This window comes from Peromyscus maniculatus, chromosome 19, assembly GCF_049852395.1.
Source record: "Peromyscus maniculatus bairdii isolate BWxNUB_F1_BW_parent chromosome 19, HU_Pman_BW_mat_3.1, whole genome shotgun sequence".
Classification (NCBI taxonomy): domain Eukaryota; kingdom Metazoa; phylum Chordata; class Mammalia; order Rodentia; family Cricetidae; genus Peromyscus; species Peromyscus maniculatus.
The window spans coordinates 54,013,905-54,032,754 of NC_134870.1; the positions used below are offsets into that span (position 1 = coordinate 54,013,905).

The 18,850-nt window shown below is 46.8% G+C and overlaps 1 protein-coding gene across 1 annotated transcript in view; it reads left to right on the plus strand.

Moving 5' to 3' along the window:
- Positions 1–2,604: 2,604 nt before the first annotated feature.
- Positions 2,605–18,850, plus strand: part of Apcdd1 (APC down-regulated 1) — a 32,005-nt gene continuing 15,759 nt past the window's right edge. Inside the window, exons 1-3 of the mRNA XM_006985170.4 lie at positions 2,605–2,795; positions 14,596–14,779; positions 17,763–18,294. Of these exons, the coding sequence (XP_006985232.1) occupies positions 2,738–2,795; positions 14,596–14,779; positions 17,763–18,294 (774 nt within the window). The 5' untranslated portion in view covers positions 2,605–2,737. The remainder of the gene's footprint in view (positions 2,796–14,595; positions 14,780–17,762; positions 18,295–18,850) is intronic.

An 18,850-nucleotide genomic window follows, 5' to 3' on the forward strand; every position in this document is an offset into this window, starting at 1 on the left:
CAGAGAAAAAAGGAGGAAGAGGAGATGGGAGGGAAGAATAAGAAGAGGCAGAGGAGGGGGAGGAAGACAGGGGAGGAGGGGAGGAGGAGGAAGAGAGGGAAGGAGGGAGGACAATGAAGACAATGAGCTCCATTGTGGGGAGGGATCTAGATCTCAGTAGGCAGGAGCCCATTGGGACATTTCTGGGTATAATCATGTTGAGATGGTCCAGCACTTAGATCTCAGAGAGTACATGGGGGAAAACCAACTGACAAAACAAATTTCAAACTGCTGACATCATTTGGGCTTTGTTTATGCCACATCAGTAAGACCAGCTAGGAAAACAAAAGTTGAAAGAACTTGACTGTCAGAATGATGCCAAATTACGGCTAGCCTCTTGGTTTTATTCTTCTTTTTATTTAAATAATACAATCAAATCATTACTGAAGCACAGTGCATTGCCTCATTTTTCTGCTGATAGGTGTTGAATGACCTCCACCATTTCACTTACACAAAACACACCACCACCCTGCTTGTTTCAAATATTCTCTAGTAGACTAAAAGACATCAAATAATTAAAAGGTTTAGAATATTTCCACACTACCTATTATGTGTTCTTGGTGACAAGGCCATTATTCTTCATAAGTGCACTGTTCATGCCATTTGCAACTGCCCAACAACTATGAAGGCATCAAGGTTAAGGTTTAAGACAAAAATCTGATTGATCCTTGGGAAACATCCATATCTCCAAAGTCATTATCGGCTACTCAAGACTTGCAACCAGGGTGATCAATAGCCAGGAACAAAACCTGGAAAAACTGAGTAGAGCAGGAAAGACAAAATACAGTTCGCTCTCCTTAGGTGCCATTTCTGAGATCTCCATTTCTGCCCACACAGAGATTCTTTCATCTTCAAGATTTGCAAACAGTGGCGCTGATAATTCTATCAAGATCCTTGTGCACTGGGCATCTGCTCTGCATCATGATCACATATTAATGATGGAAAGATAATGATGACAAGAATGAACACACATCAAAGGCAATCAGTAGCATTACATTAAAACTCCCGTGGCCGGCCCAGGGAAAAGAGCCTGGAAGAGTGGGGACTGTCTGCTGCATCCTCATCTGTTTTCTGTTCTGCTAATGCTAAGATCCAGCTAGTTTTGAAAGTCTAATGCCTAAGGAGTTGAATTATTGCATTGTTCAAAGGGGCAGAAAACCCTCTTGGGAAATCAAGCATTTAGCTGAAGTGTTTTATTTAGGAAAAACACCAGTGGAGTTGAGTCAAGAAATGTTTTCCACTCCATCTGGTCTCATGTCTGCTCTCCATCCCGATTTGAGGAGGAGGTGACCTGATGGTCATCTTTGGGGTCTGGTCAAGTTATTTTCCAGGGAGAAGAGGGGACCCAGGCAAGACCTTTGCACAGGAAAGGCTTCTCAGGTAAATCAGCTATAGGACTGCCCAGTATGGGAGGACTGAAAGACAAAGCTGTCCTGCCCTGGGATACAAAGTTCAATGTCAACCGTGAGCAGACCACAGGCCACAGATAAAAGCAGCTTCGTAGTCGTGGTTATTTGCCCTGGGAGAGAAAACGATTCAGAAAGGGCTATGCAAGGTTCAGTGAAATTTCTCCGGTTTCAACAAGCTTAACAGAAAAGGGGTAGCAAAGAGAAAGGACTCCTGCAGGCTAAACCTTGAGCTGGACAAGTAGGGGCCAGCTACAAGGCTATGGTGTTTCCCAGAGCCGCCTAGGCAGAGATGGGTAATAGTTTGCAGAGAACACTGTGTCCTCCAGAGCGCCTAGAAGCTGCAGAAGTTTTCCAGAACTCAACTCCCCCCAGTCTCCTCCCCTCTCTGTTTCATAAGTTCGCATTCAAGATAAAAGTCCGCTTCGCTGAGATCCTACTGTAAACCTAAGTCCTGAAGACCCTCCTCACCAATCCCTTGCAAAAGCTTTCTACAAGTGGTATGGGGCGGAATGGTCCAGAGCTGTCCGTGTTGGAGGCCGCTAGGATGAACGGCACATTACACTGCCTTCCTAGCTAGAAGGTGGCTGGCGGTGCCACAAGCTGCTACCCGCTCCCTGGCCCAAGGGTCTCAGCTTTCACAGAGTGGGCGGTTACGGAGCAGAAGAGCAGAAAAAGGGGTGAAGAGGTGGAGGTGTGCTCAGGCAGAGGGGAAAGGCGGGCCCTTGATGGAGGAGAGAGACCGGCTAAAGGGCAAGAGCCCTGGAGGAAGTGGGAGAGGAGTGGGAGGAGATAGCGACGAGAGGCAAGGAGCCCGCAGGCAGCAGGGAGGGCTAGAAGAGCCGGAGAGGGGGCGGGACGTGGGCGTGGCCGCACGGATACCCCGCCCCTCCCCGGCCCCGCCTCCGAGCCGTTCGCGGCGCTCTGCAAATATGAAGAGACTCTGCCGCGGCGGCAGTAGCGGCCACTGCATCTCCGAGCTGTGCGCGCCCCGGAGGGCCTCGGGACTGGGGCTAGGATCCAAGGGGCCGGGGCGGGACGCAGAGAGGCCGGGCTGCGGATCGGAACCCCGCGCGGACCGGGGCCCGACGGCGCCGAGGGAGCGCGCGCCCCGCAGCAGTCCCGCGCTGCGCCCACCGGGTATGGGGCGCGCGGCCGCCTGAGGCCGGGCCTGGCGGGCGCCCGCCGGGGGCTGCGGCCGAGGAGCCGAGCGCGCCCCGCATCGGAGCGGCCCGAGCACGCGCGCGGAGGGGACCGAGACGGACGACAGCGAGGCCCCGAGGAGCCCGGAGATGTCGCGTGTCCTCCGCATCCTGCTCGGATATCTATTCCCAGCCCTCCTGTTGCACGGTGAGTACTGGGGTGGGTGGATGGGGGGTCGCGTCTTCCCAACGGCCCACAGACTACGATGGGAGTCGCGATCCGTCGCTGGGGACACAGTGCGCCCACTTGCCCAGTCCAGCCGGTGCGCAGAGCCCCTTCCCCCAGCGGCGCTTACAGTGGTTTTTGCTGCGGCAGTGTTCTTTCTGGAAGGATGCGAGCCTCGCCCAGACACATTTTATCTCTCACATCCGTAGCTGCACGGCCGACGGGAAACTTTTTTATCCACTCTGTGGGCCTTTCCAGCTGTAAACTGTCACGAAGTCGCAGGCTTTGCGGTCCCCTTCCACCGCTGTCAGAGCGCAGCAGGGGCTCTCGGTGAGGTCCTGGCCTTTACGAGACTGTAAAGAGAAAGCTGTGATGGTTTATAGGGAGGACACGTCTCGCGGGTGTTTGTCTGCCGTCTGAGGACCAGCGTTTGTAGTCTGCTCGCACCTTGGCTCCGCATTGAAGCTTAGTGTGCTGCTGAGTTCTCTGGGCAAAAGGGGGTTCTTGGTAGCGGGTCATGAAAGCCAGACTGAAGGGGCTGCACGCCCAGATCCCTCAGGCTGGTGTGGGGGTTCAAGTCTTCCTGTGCTGCTGTTTGCGCTGGTTCTCCAGGCTGTAAAAAAAAAACCTTAGCCAGACATGTGCGCTCGACAGGGGTTCCAGAAATTGCACAGTGCAAAATAAGACAATTGCGTTGGGGTGGTGGACAAGGCATCTTTTACGACAGGTGGTTGTTGATCATTGTAACAGGCATTGGTCATTCTGTTCAGAGCAGTGGTCAGACACCTGACGTTTCAGCCGAGTGACTTCACTGCTCTCCTTTCTTGACACCCAAACCTGCAGCTGGCCTGTTGGGACCGGGACTGTGGAGACCCTGACCCCAAGAGAATCAAGGGAAAGGAACTACAGGCTTCTGGGGGTGCTATTTCCTTTGTAGTCCTGCTAGGACAGCTTTCGAAGTACCCCCTAAGGCTTTGTGAACCTGCCTGCTCAATTGATTGCCAAGGTGTACACTGAGCCTTAGCCATCCCTGTGTCTTGAAAGTCAGGATGGAACGCTTGCAGTTCCAGGGCAAAAGAGAGAAGGTATAATTATAGGGTTGGACTTCTAGGCCCATCTGCTTAGAATTACAGAGCAGTTTTAATCTTTGGCTGAAACATGAAACAAATCAGAGCCAATGAACAGATCAAACAGCAGCTGCCACACACACAAGAAAAAAAGAAAAAGAGAGGATGAAACAGGCAAAATTGCCCCCTTGTTTAAAAAAGAAAACTGTTGTAATGTCTGGGGAAAGATAGTAGTACTGTCAAATGAAGAGTTACTTAAAAGTTTCACATCCATGGACTTTTTGCATGAAATCACGGCCGGTTGAGCTTCAGGGACCATCTTCACAAATGCACTATGGCCCCTCTCTGAGCCTTTGCCCCCTCTTGAGAAACGGGCTGTAATGATATGCCTACCTAACTTACCAATCCAACTGAGATAGGAGTCGCTGGCAGATATCAAGAGCCCGTATATACAAGTGTATCATTTGGTCCAATGTAGCCAGAAATCTCCCACATTTAAGTCGGGAGTCTGATTACTCCCTGGGATCTGGGGAAGTCTCCCCAGTGGTGCCAGGAGATGAACAAGACAGAGGGAGGCACTGCAAGAGGCAGTCTGAGCTGTGAATAGGAACAGGGCCAGAGAGCACGCATGTGTGTTTATGACGAGAACTGAAGATAAAAGGGGAGGTTTGAGAAGCTTAATTGGACAACCCAGATAAACTTTCACAGAGCAATGCCACTTCACGCAGATTGCAATGATGCAATTATTAAAACAAAAGCTGCCCAAAGTTCGACTTAGATCCAGGAGGGGGTTGTGGGTTCGGCGCTAGAAGCCAATACAAGGAGTAGTTATTCAAGTTACAAATGCTCATGGTCTCAGAAAGGTTGGCCAAAAACTAGTTAGGATAGTCTAAGGCACCAGAAAGGATTTGAAATCCCTCCCTGCCCCGATTTTTATGTAATTGAAGTATTTTAACTGAAAACAGGTATTAATCAACTTAACCCAAGAGAGTGCTTGGGGAGCTGAACCGTTTGAGAGATAGGTGTTTTATGGGTGTCTAAAAAGTTCTGTAGCGAAAGCTAGAGCCTGCTCAAGTATCTCAGTAAAAAACACAAGTTGGAAGGAAATCCCCAAATGGGTTAACAATTTCTTTCCTGATATGTAGGCATGATGCACTTACCATTTGACGATGATAGCAGTTTTGTAGATAAAAGCAAGTGTCGTGTGGCTCTAAATGTACTTGTAGCGACTTTAAACCGTTTCAGACTGCCTGTGCAGATGCGCTGCAGGGACAAGCGAGGTTAATGAGGAAAACATAGTCCTTTCTGAAGGACTCGAGCGAGGGTGCTGGTGGCAGTGCCATTATGTGTGGGATCTAGTCTTGGTCCCAATCTCTTAGCCGCTTCGATTTCAATTCATTAGAAGTCATCAATCACCCCCCCAAATCCTATCAGTGAGTAAATTAGCTCTCACGGGACCCAGGGCTTTGGGCTTAAAAAAAAAAACCTCTTTTATACAACTGTAAGTGTAGTTCTAGACCCAAGTTCAAAGTGTGCAGAGAAGTGTGCCCATCAGCCTGCTTTCCTCCCCCCTCGTATTCTGCAAACAACTGCCCTTCTTAATCCAGATGAAGCCTCTTGAGCGTCACAAAGGTGCACAGCTGGCAGCTGTCCATTACCACCACCGTCCTGTTGGCGTAAGATGAAAAGGCCGTTGCGTTCGCTCACGGGCCACATTTTAAAACTCCTTCAGCTCTAGACACAGACCAGCAAAGGTGTGGAGAATGAGTGAGGCGACACAGAGAGTACGGGCAGCACACTTCCGTGGTGGAGCGGATGTTGGGAGACGGTTGTTTCTCACACACTGTCTACTTCTGCAGGCTCCTTGGACTTCGCAGAGGAGTGGGGACCTTTGCAATTCTTCCCTTTGGTTGAACCTGTTCCATCAGATGTTTAGGGGCTGGGAAGATGGCTCCCTCAGTGAGGGGCTGGCCTTACAGCAACAGGACCTGAGTTGGGTCCCCAGAACCTACACAAGCATACTTGTAATTCCAGTGTTGGGAAGGCGGAGGCTGACATAGGCCTGGTCAGCCAGGCTTGCCTACTTGAATAGTGGGCCAGTGAGAGCCTGTCTCCTCCCCCCTACACACACACCCCAATCCCTGCCCCCCCCCAAAAAATTGTAGTATCTGAGACCTGACACTGAGGTTGTTCTCTGGCCTTCACACACAGGAATACACTCATGTGACCCTACACCTACACACACACACAGAGTGGGTGGGGAGAGGGAGGTGGACTTTTAAAAACTGCCAATTGCCAAATCAGCGCTTAACCAACAAACTTCCAGAAAACATTGAAGTGGAGCCCAGTAGAGATCCTCAAAGCGGCATTTTACTGACAGTAGTTTTCGTAACAAACCAAACATTTCCTTCCCTCTCCCTTCCCCTTCTTTGTCATAGATGGAATCCTGAAAAGGATCATAAATTATTTGTACACACTAGGGGGCAAGGACCTCGGACAGATGTTAGTCTCTTGTTAAATAGACTGACTCTGACTCTCATCACATGTGACCGGGGAGTTCTGTGATGGTTCATGTGCGTTCTTTCCCCCTAAGAGATAAAAGAACTAAACGCCGGTGGGTGATGGGATCCTGTAGCTGCATACTGTTTAGGGGCATGTGACGACTGATACGGTCCAAGTGAAGCATACGCCATGGGAGAGCAGGGTTTGGAGCTGGCGTGGTGGTGGTGATGTGCAGAGGCACAGGACACGTGGAGCAGGTGTGCCTTCAGCAGATCTGCCGCCATCACACAGGACACTCAGGAAAAACACCTGCCACCACCTGCCAGGACCCGGTGCGACTGTCCTGACTGTATGCGTGCAGGCTATTGGGGGGGGGGGTTCTCCCCAGCTTCAGGGTGAATTATTCTGGAGAATGGAGGGGTAGGTATCTAATTATGAGAAAGGATCTCTATGAGAAATCAGTAAGTGTATCCTGTTCTGTAAGCGCCCCCCCCACCCAGTTTTATTCCTTCAGCTAGCCATTGTTCAAAAAGTTGATCTGTGAGTCCACTGCCTGTGTGTGCCACTGCTTCCTAGGTGCGGGGCTGAGGAGGGGCTTTCCCTTTTCCTGAGAATTCCTGAAGAATATCTAGTGGTAATGAAGAAATGACTCAGAGAACCCCAGATCCAGGATGGCCTGCTGTGAGTCATTATTCTAGTCTGCTTTTGGGAATCCCACACATGTACCACACAAACACACACACACACACACACACCACAAATACCACACATATACATGCACCATATACACTATACATACATGCCCTCCCACAGCATGTTTCATGCATATAAAACACACATGTATATTGTACATACACAAACACAATATACAGCACAAAGATCATATCACATACAGATACATAGACATACATACCACACATGTATGTATGGTACAAATATCATAGGTATCTGTGATATACATACAAACAGCACCCACCTACACCACAAACACTACACATGAGCATATATTATAAAGACATACCAAACATATATCATACCCATATACCATACACAGTACACACATATATGCTGCACTTGCATATACTATTGATATGTAGTATACACACACATATATACCACATACATACAGAGGACTTGGCCATCTCAGTTCAACCTATATCCAGCCCAAAGGCCTTTATAGGTATTAAAAGATGCCCACTAATCAAATCATTGTAGCCAGACATGTGAAATTTTCACTTTATTATTTTTTTTCTAAAGAGTACATATTCCCTGTATGAAGGTTTACAGACAGTATAAGCATTTCTTTTAATTTCTGTTTGTCATTGGAAAGAAACTTGGAACTAAACACAAGAGCCTGGTGTGCACCAGGGCCTGGATGGTGTTCAGGCATGGTACCATCTGCAGCATACAAGCTCTTATTCCAGAACCCGGAAGCCATGCTGGAGCTTATCTCCCCATATCCACTTCAAAGCATGCTTTACAGTAATGACTGCTCGTTTAATTGGGCAGGGCGATTTCATGGCTAAGTAATTACCTGTCGTTAAGCTAATCAGTCTTATTTTCTATATCAGCACTAGTGCTGACTTGAGATACTGTACCCCTCTGATTATCAAGGCACACACATTATGTCAAGTAGGGAAAGCTGCAAAGTGAGTTTTGAGAAAAGGATCCTTCAAAACCCTCTGCTCAGAGACAATATTGCTAATGTGTTGACATTACATTTATTTACGTTTTAAAATTACATTTTAGGTATTAGGGTATGTCTCTGGAGACTGGTCTGACCAAAAATTACCCAAGTGTGCTTGAAAAGTATTGCTTTCTGGTGAATTTTGCATTGTGTTATCTAAAAAATGGCGTAGAGGATTTTACATCCCAGTCGGTCTACCTAGGCATGTGGAAACCAGAACCTATCTAGATAATTTAGTTCTTAAAATGTTATTGAAAAAAAATCAAGGATTTGGATTCATATACTTTCCATATGTCAACCATGAACTTTGCATAAGGAAGAACCAAACACACGATGTTTATTTAGCCCTTTGTTGAGTAAATGAATGTTGTCTCTCAGAAGGTGAGCAACCACTGCCTTTCTCCCTTCCCATCTTTTCAAGGGTCTTCTTTGGTTTCTCAGTAGCCTGGCTTGCTTCTGAGAGCACCATGGCTCTGGGAAGGAGATGTGTGGCTGATGGTAGGAGTCCCAGCTTTATCCTTTTGAAAGCTCTGCTAAGTACCACCTTCAAGAGCATTCGTTACCTGTGCTTTCAAGTGATGTAAACAGCTGAGCACTTGGCTCATTATTTAGAACACAAACTTCAGTGTGAAAGTCAACCTTGTGCTTCCTCTTATTCAAGCAAATCTGGCTTTTAGTTGCTGATGTTGGGTGTTCTTACTGAGAAGCGGACTGTTGTGGGTGAGTATGTTGGTGGATGAGATCACAGCAAAGTCTAAGATTCCTGGGTGCAGTAACTCACCCACCTGTGGGAGTGTGTCACTCATGTGACATGTCACATCTGCCCCTGTGCACACACATGAGCAGTCTCTACAGAATTCCGGGATCTGTGTAATATTTGGAAAGCGATAATCTATAAATGCTTAACCTCACAGAACTTAATTTGTTTTCAATAGGTGACCAATTTCCTTCCAGACTTCCACATTACTCCTACCCTCACACTCCCTCAAAAGAAACCACCCTTTTGCCATAATGATTTTATTTGGGTCCAGGCCATGCTTGAGATCATTTGCTGGAGAAGTTGTTTGATGGCTGACTTACTCAGAATTCCCCTGGACTGAGAACAGTGATGGGAGCTTTCCTGTTAGTGGGCACTGTGGCCAACTATTCATAAATTTACCTCAGTGTCCCCATGCCTGAGTGGTAACTAATGACTGACCAAATGAGGCAACATGAAAAGTGAATTGTCAAGTGGTGTGTGACCACAAAGGCCCTTGGTTGACCAGAAGTCTAAGGCTGGGCTCCTTAACTGGCCCATCAAGGCTATGCCTTGAAAAAGAAATGGTGAGGTATAAGGATATTGGCTTTAGTGTTTCCCAAAACTAAAATGGATACATCAAATGAGCTTCTAATTCCTAGATCTTAAACAGAAGTAGCCCTTGAAAGAAGGCCATCCATATTTTTCACATCAGCCAAAAAACCCAGAGACAGTTTTATCCACCTACAAAGAGAAAGAAGACAGACACAAATATGCTTAAGACATGGTATGCCCTTCAAGGGGTTCATGTGTAGGAAGCTGTGTGGTGATGTCAGGTAGTGGAACCTTTAAAAAGTGAAGCCTAAGCCAGGCTTGGTACATGCCTATAATCACAGTTTCTTGAAGGCTCAAAAGATCAAGGCCAACCTGAGCTACAGAATGAGTTTAAGGATGGCTGGGCAACTTAGTGAGACCCTGTAAAAAGAAAATGAGAAGAGGGCTGAGGATGGGGATGTTCAGTAATCAAGTACTTGCTTAGCTTGCACCAAGTACTAGGTTTGATCTAAGTATGCCCAAAACTTTGATCTAAGCCTGCACGAAACTCTAGGTTTTATCAGTCCCCAGGACTATTCCTCTTTTGCTAGGTGGGACCTTAGGTGAGGCCTATTGGGGAGGGATTAAATCACTGGAGGCATTGCCCTTGGAGAGAATTAATGCTGGTCTCAGGAAGTGAGTTCCATCCTTTCAAAAGCAAGTTGCTGTAATAGATCACATGGAGCCCCTACCTGTTCTTGAGTGTATTGCTATCACAATGCCATCAAGCATGCTATGAGCCAGCACAATTTGAGAAGCTACAGCCTCCAGCAGAGCCAAGCAAAAATCAATGCTATACTCTGTATTAAAAAACCAACATAATTAAACATTTTTCTAGCCTCAGGTAGCTTGTTATAACAATGGGAATTAAATTTATACAATTATTAACACACCCACCCCACCCCATCCCCCACACACTATAAACTCACCATCACACCTGTTGAGTCTTCTCCACCTGCTAGTCACCTGTTCCCTGGATGAACTGGCTACCTCACTAGGTTGCTTAGCTGTGTTCATGACCAGGAGCCACATAGTAGGTTGGCATTTGTCTCCTACTTTCCAATAATTTGCATAATGGCCTTTACTTTTCACCACTGGTTAAAAACACAACCATAACTTTCCTTCCCTGTGTGAGTCCATTCCTTTGAATGACCTGTCTAATTACTAACTATCACTCTTGCCTCTGCCTTTGAGTCCCTGGCTTTATTCCCAGAGCCTCCCTTGGTCGTCTCTATCCATTTCCTATCCAGACCTCCAAGTCAACAACACTCACCTTAATTCATATTTGTACTTCCTGACTCTAAAATACACAAAGAATTCATAGGTATTTGTTAAGCTGAGCAGAGCTTGTCAACAACCATGTGCCTGGTGCTCTGTGTTCTACCCCCTGATCTCCTCTTTTTCAGAATCATTATAGAACACAGGCTGCCAGCCCCAATCTTCTCTCTCTTCTTCAGAATCATAGAATGTTGTCGTCTGCCAGCCCAGGCTTAATTCTGAGCACCTGGTCCTCCTCAGAACTCAAAGGGTGGCCAGTGCTGGGCCACCATTGCTTTGACTGTTTGTTAGGAGAGAGTTTTTGAGATTGGCTTAAGAATGTTATTATTACCTGGAACAGTAGCGCTAACAGTGCATGAAATGCATTGTGCTGGATTAGACCAAGCCCAAGAGGAGTGACTTTGTCTGCTCATTACCCATAAGTGGGCTGAAGCTCAGAGAGGTTGAGTAATCTGTGTGAGTTCATCAGCCTAAGTATGTTTCACCAATTGGGAGATGCCCTTCCTCTCTTTTTTCCACTTTAAGATCTTTGTGGTGAGTGTGCATCTTACCACCGATGGGAGTCACAGTCTCTTTGGTCTATAAAGTATTAGTGAAGAAAAGTGTGGTGGGCTCTGCCACTGAGCTAAACTCCTGATTCATGACATTGTTTTTGCCTGTGTCAACTTGGACAGAAGTATTCAACTTTTCCCCACTCTTGTTTCCTGTGTGTGTATCTTGTGCTCCTTGTTTTGAGTTTAGTTGCAAGTAGGTTGGTTTTGAAAATCAAGAGTCAATTACTGAGTCAGCATGTATGCTTTCTCTCTATAACCTGCTGATAAATGACTCTCAGAGCCTGAGAAGAAAACCACTGTAAAAGGTAAACAGGTCTTATAACAGACCAACAAGTGTTAATTTGTCCTCAGTGGGGCAAATAATTGTCATGGGAAGAATAACTGCAATTCCATATTTTCTCACCCAACATGTCTTAGTGACTGGGAAATGAGGATACCCATAGAAACATAAGGCTGTGTTTGTGTTTTGTGACCAAGACACATGAAGAACAAACATTTGCCACCAAAGGCCCGGAAAATTCCAAATCTCCTTGAACAGATAAATGTCAAAGCCATTTGAGGCTGCTGTGAATGATTCATGGTCATTGTTGAAGCATTATGTCATTGTTAAATGCAAGTGTTTTGTCACTGGTAATAAAATAATGATGCATCTCAACCACCATTGAAGTCTTGGGTTGAATAAAATTCTGTAAGCAACAAACCCAGTTTTAAACTCAGACTACCCAGCTCAGGCGACTTCACCCATATCCCTTGCACTCCTGGCTTTTATTAGCCAGGAGTTTATGAGAGAGCATTCATAGAGTGCAAAGGAGTTTGCAAATCAAATTTTAGAACATAATTTGGTCATGAGATGTTGGCATTTTTATTGAATGCTAGAGTCACATTTCAAGTAGAATTCTCTCCAGCTCTCATGCCTTAGGACTTTAATTAAGATCTATTTGAAACCAGCCACATTATAATTGATCATATTATTGACCCACCAGATAGCAGATTTTATTACATTTCGTTCTTTGACTGCCTAACAAGGGACATGCAAGAATGTTTAGTGTCATCAGGATAATTATAACTGGTGGAGCTGGTGGAGGTATGGTGGAGGTATTTGTCCCCTGTATTAGTTCACAACCAAATGAGCAATCACTGTGGATGTCAGTCAGACAGATAGGGACTGAATGATTAGACTTGTGAGAAATCCTCCGCGAGTGCACACCGTGTAGATGGCGTCCATCACAGAGTTGCCAGCAGTTCATTCCTGACTCGTCGGACCTTCTACCTGGCCCAGTGCCCAAACTGAACAACAGCAGGGGCAGGCTCTTCTCTCTGTCTGTCTGTCTGTCTGTCTGTCTGTCTGTCTCTCTCTCTCTCTCTCTCTCTCTGTGTGTGTGTGTGTGTGTGTGTGTGTGTGTGTGTGTGTGTGTGTACTCTTTTGTTAACAGGCTGGTTTGGGAAAGAAAGAAAGGTCTGCGTTCAGCAAGCTTGCTGCTCCTTCCACTGCCCAGGCCACCCACCCGGGAGAGTACATGTGACATGGAAAGTGATGCTCGAAGCATCACTGGAGGAAGCACCTTCTCTCCATGAAAACCTAGAAATGGAAGTCCTCGCTCCATAATTAGGACTATAAATAATGATGTCATTGGACAGCAATTGCCCGCTTTTATTATTGCCTTCAGGCAGCTCAGGCCAAAAGCAAGTGGTCTTAGCCTTAGATCGCACACCACCTGTACTAGTAACTTCTACCTCACTGTGATGGCAATATCTGATAACAGTGAAGGAGAATGCTCATTCTGGCTCCTTCTTCCAGAGTTTCCATCCGTCATGGCAGGGAAGGCAGGGTAGAGTAATGCAATCCATGGTGGTGGGAGCATGTGACAGGGGCTTTTCACTTTAAGTTGGACCAGAAAGCAGAATGGGCAGAAAGGGCAATGGCAGCAGAACTCAGGCTATAACCTTCCAATGCCTGCCCTCAGTGACCTATTTCTCTAGGCTTTACCTCCTGGAGGTTCCACAGCTTCCCAAAATAATGCCACCAGCTGGGGAACCAACATTTCAAACTGTACGCCTGTAGGGAGACATTGCACATTCAGACCATGACATATCACCATCAGCTTAGGTCAAGAGTCGTCTCTCACTCGGGTTTTCGTTAGCTGAATGGTGCCCATAGGTGCCTCCTCCTCGTGGCTCCCAACTGTGTTTGAATAGTGTTAATAAGGAGAAGCAGTTGTTCTGACCACAGTGCAGCATTTTATAAAGGGAACCCTGAGAGCTCATATGCAGAGACATGTAGCTTCTAACTGCTGGGACTGTATACTGACAATCCATCCCATCCTCTGAGCATCTGAGCCACTGATAGCAGATAATCTGAATATGAGCAGTCAGCCTGCAGGTTTCAAGGGTGGCACCCACAGTGGCCTTGACACCACCTGTTGGACTTTACCTCTTGAAAGGTCGGGCCGTCTCTTAAAGACAAATCTGAAAGCCAAGATTCTAATTCATATGCCCTTAGACAAACCACAACAAGGGCGTCCATCTGGAGTCTGTGGTGGCCTGACAAACTGTGACTCAGTATCCGCATGTGGGAGGCTAGCCAAGGAGCAGATCCCAGCCAGAAGCTTTAGAGCTGTCCCTGGCCCCTTCTCTTTCTACATCTTCCAGGCTATGTTTTCACCAGTGTTGATCTCTTTGCTCTTTCTGTTCCTCACCTAAACATGCCAGTTTGTGAAGGCACCCTTCTTGAGGTCCCCTTTCCCCCTCCCTTCAATTCACCTCTTTTTTTTTTCAGTGCCTCTAGAATAGTGTTTCTCAACCTGTAAGTCGAGACCCCTTCCAACAGGGGTTGCCTAAGACCATCAGGAAACACAGATATCTACATGACAGTTCATAGCAGTAGCAAAATGACAGTTATGAAGTAGCAACAAAAATAATTTCATGGTTGGGGGTCACCACAGCATGAGGAACTATATTAAAGGGTCTCAAGCGTTAGGAAGGTTGAGAACCACTGCTCTAGAACATGCCTCTCCGAATTGACCTTGTAAGGTCTGTTCAAGGCTCTACCACGCAGGTACTTGTGAAGATGTAAGAAACCTAGGTGAAGATGTAAGAAACCTGGCTTTGCAAGGAACTAGCTGGGTGGCCCCAAGCAAGCTAGGTTCTGATTCTCATAGGCCTCGGTTTTCCACCTGGGAAATGATCTCCAAGAGTGTTCCCCACTTTGGCTTGGGAATTCCGAGACAGTGAGCACTATGTATGTGCAGCCTGGTGGAGTAAGCATGCTTTTCCATGGCAGCCACTCCCAGCTCTAGACATAGCTGTCTACCTGACTCACACCTGATGCTGCCTCTTTTGCTTACTTTCTGCTCTTGTCTTTCAGGGCTGGGAGAGGGTTCTGCCCTCCTTCATCCAGACAGCAGATCACATCCTCGGTCCTTAGAGAAAAGTGCCTGGAGGGCCTTCAAGGAGTCACAGTGCCATCATATGCTCAAGCATCTCCACAATGGTGCACGGATCACTGTGCAGATGCCCCCAACCATTGAAGGCCACTGGGTGTCCACAGGGTAAGAACTGGCCTTGAGACAGGAAGGGAAGAGAGCAGTCTGGGAATGGGATCTAAGGAAGACCCTCTGGTGGGTTTAGATGCTGACTTTGTGGAATACACAGTAACTGAGAACCAGGCAACTCTTGGAAACTAGGGTTGGTTAAGCAGAGCTAAGAGCTGTAGAAATCTTATGCCCAAAGCGGCAATGGTATCATAGCATTGCTAACTACACAGTGTGAGTGAATAGATCCTTGTTTACTGAACTCCGTGGGACTACTTGCACATAAAGAGAAACCATTAGCAAGTGAAATTAAGCGTCTGTGTTTCACTAACCCTGAAACATGACTGCAGAGCTTCTTATGGTCTAAATATTCTCGCCATATTCTAGTAACTTAATCTATGGCTTCAGGGCGCTGGGAGTAAGTTAAGAGCTGCCTCCACTAGCCAGTTCTTAGATTCTTTACTGTGTTGTGAAGCTGAGATTAATCCCAGTTTGAGCTCTGGCTTATCTTCCATTAGAGCTTTTTTTTTTTTTTTTTTGGTTTTTCGAGACAGGGTTTCTCTGCCTAGCTTTGCGCCTTTCCTGGAGCTCACTTGGTAGCCCAGGCTGGCCTCGAACTCACAGAGATCCGCCTGGCTCTGCCTCCCGAGTGCTGGGATTAAAGGCGTGCGCCACCACCGCCCGGCTCCATTAGAGCTTTTAAAAATAGCCTAGAGGCAGATCAGCGATTTTCTTTCTACCCATTAAATTGTTGAGCATTTACAAGACTAACTGGGATCTGATGACTCCTCCCTCCTCTCAATTCCTGGGATATGGATAGCAGCCTCCAGTGACCTTGGGAAAAAATAACCAAACACGTATGGACAAAAGAAAATCCTGTAAAATGATGACATTGAGATTTTTTTTTTCCTAAAAATGGGTCTCTTAAAATAACTGTAATAAATCTCTTGCATATGGATTTTAAATGTGAAATTATAATGAAATTATACCTGAAAATGGTCATTTATTCGGTGGCTGCTGTGGGTATATTTTGTGTATATAGTGGTGACTCTGACAGACTTGGTCCCTATTGTCGGAGATTTTGCAGGGGGTCACAGAGAGGCAGCGGTGGGGATGATAGCAGGTGTGGGAGGAGAGAGCCTTATTTTAGGGTCAGGATGGACCCTGAATGTCTACTTTCTTCCTGAAGGAAGAGTTATCTATGTAGAGAAACTAGCCAAGTTATGGCTGCATATAAGGTGAGCATGGCCTGACAGCCTGGAGACCTCACTGGCACCAGCCCTGCAACCTAGCTCCCTGAGAGTGGCTCTGGGCATCTTGCAAAATAGGCCTTTTGGTTATTGTTGTTGAACTGGGGTAGGTTTTTTTCTTGTTGTGTTGTTTCATTTTTTTTTTTGATTGTTTTTTGTTTGTTTGTTTGTTTTTGAGACAGCATTTCATTGTGTTGCCCAGGCTAGCCTTGAACTCGGAGCTCAAGTGATCCTCTCGCTTAAGCCTCAGGAATAGCTGGGGCTACAGGTATGTGCTGTGTCCAGCTAATAGGTCTTCTAATCTAGGAAAACTTGAAAGCGAATGAATGGTGCCATGTCCGGACCATGCTTAAAATGAGATTGTTTCAGCTTTATGAAAGGGCACTCCAGCTGTTTTGTGGCAAGTGTATGGGAGCATAAGCTGGGAATGACTGTTGAGAGCCTTACACACATCTGCCTAGAGTTGATGGTGGCTTATGTGGAAAGGATGGGAGAGCAATGGAGAAATGGCTGGGTCTGAGATACACTGAGTTCAGGGTAGAATCCACAGGGGTTGATATTGAGACTAAGAGAAAAAGAAAGAAAGAGAAGAGGTCTTCCTACCTCTGCTGACCTCTATCACAGCTCACACTAAACTCCAGTTCCTTTGGGACAAAAGCCTACCTAGGGTAGACTTTGCCTCTTTCTTCTGCCTCCAGTGATCAGTGCTCAAATGACCATGCCTTTTACATCTTTAAGGCATTATTCAACAGCAGTGAATATGTTGATATAACAAAAGTGCTCGTATTAAGTCGTAGTTATTGCTCATCCGTCTGCCAACTCAAAATCTAAATTGTGGACAATTTTAAGAAGCACCTGTGTTTGTGCTTGATTTAGCCATGCCGTCGGCCCAGCTCAGAGTTCTTTAGGAGCAGAGGTAGAATTCTAATGAGCCAAGAGTCATGACTGGAAAGACCAGGGTCTAGCCAGCTTCATAGACAAACTCTGGGCGGTGATTCAAGGAATCCCTTCCCTCTACTGGTACAGGCTCTGCTGTGTCTATATGGATTGATGGCAAACCCTGTGAGGATGTCCCTGAGCCCATGAAATATTTTGCTTGGGAGCCTAGCATTTACCTAAGGATATGTCCCCTTTGTCAACCAATACACACCAAAGGAGTCCTGGTCTCTCTCTTATTATGTTAGCTTTGCTCCTATTTTATATATATATCTTTCCCCACTGAGAGAATAATAGAGTGAATAGAAAGGCAAACTTCCGTTTCTGCCAAGATTCCATATCAGAACAAAGGACTACCTTAGACAAGGTTCATCATTTGAAGTGTTCATGAATCCTTTTGGTCTACCAGGTAAGTTCCTTATATAGACCAGACCAGTGGCAGGCACACTGTCCCCTCTTATCCAGAGAGAAGGGAATGTCCCTGTGAGGCCTGTGTTTCTCATCACATACAATGAATGAAAAACTTTTAGGTTAGACTGGTTAGGGTCAGTCACTGAGGCCGCATTGCCTAGATTCATGGTCAGGCTCTGGCACTTGCTTTCTTGTGATCTTGTACGTGTTTCTTCTGACTCAGTTTCCTCAGATGTGAGTGGTAATCATGCACAATGCCTGGGTTGTTGTGAACATTCGATGGATTAGCGTTTGTAAAGGGCCTGGTCAGCACTGTTCTTACTGCAGTGACTTTTCACATGCTTACCCTAATTCACACATGCCATTGGATTTACTCAAGATTTACCTGCTCTGTTCTTCAACAGCTGTGAAGTGAGGTCGGGGCCAGAGTTCATCACCAGATCTTACCGATTCTACAGCAATAACACCTTCAAGGCCTACCAGTTTTACTATGGCAGCAACCGCTGCACAAATCCCACCTACACGCTTATCATCCGAGGCAAGATCCGTCTGCGCCAGGCATCCTGGATCATCCGTGGGGGCACCGAGGCTGACTACCAGCTTCATGGCGTCCAAGTCATCTGCCATACAGAGGCAGTGGCTGAACAGCTCAGCCGACTAGTGAACCGAACTTGCCCAGGCTTCCTGGCTCCTGGTGCTCTCTGGGTACAGGACGTGGCCTACGACCTATGGCAAGAAGAGAGCAGCCACGAATGTACGAAGGCTGTGAACTTTGCCATGCATGAGCTGCAGCTCATCCGTGTGGAGAAGCAGTATCCCCACCACAGCCTGGACCACCTGGTCGAGGAGCTCTTCCTGGGCGACATCCACACTGATGCTACCCAGAGGGTGTTCTACCGGCCATCCAGCTATCAGCCTCCCCTGCAGAATGCCAAGGTACCCACCTAGCCACAGATCCCTGCAGAGTCTGCATCCCCTTGACTAAGTAAGACAGGTGGCCCATGAGGCATGTCAGAGAGATCCCTCGGGGGGAGACCTGCGGAATGTAGGTGTTTCTGGAAAGTAAAGGGAGAAGTGTGGAATGCTGGGAAGTGACATGTAGCTGGGAGTTCCAGGGCTGGGGAGTAGTTGTGATGCTCATGAAAAATAACTCCAACATCTCAGAAATGCCTTATAACCCAGAGGACAGCATGAGGAACATGAAGGGTACCATGACAACCATGCTGGGAAAGACTCCCATCAGCAGCACACACCCTAACACTAGGGGCCTCCTGAGAACATGCTGTCATGACCCTCTAAGGTTCTCAGGGGTCAGGTGCCTCCACCATACATTTGGTGGATTTCAGTGCCAACTCTTGAACCAGATCTCTTCCATTCAGACCCGAGTTCTTCCCATTTTATTAAATGACTTGGAAAGCCACTGTGATTAGAAGTGGGGGGGCGGGGGTTGAGGAGGGCAGGAAGCTGTTAAAACCTTCGCATGCTCATTATT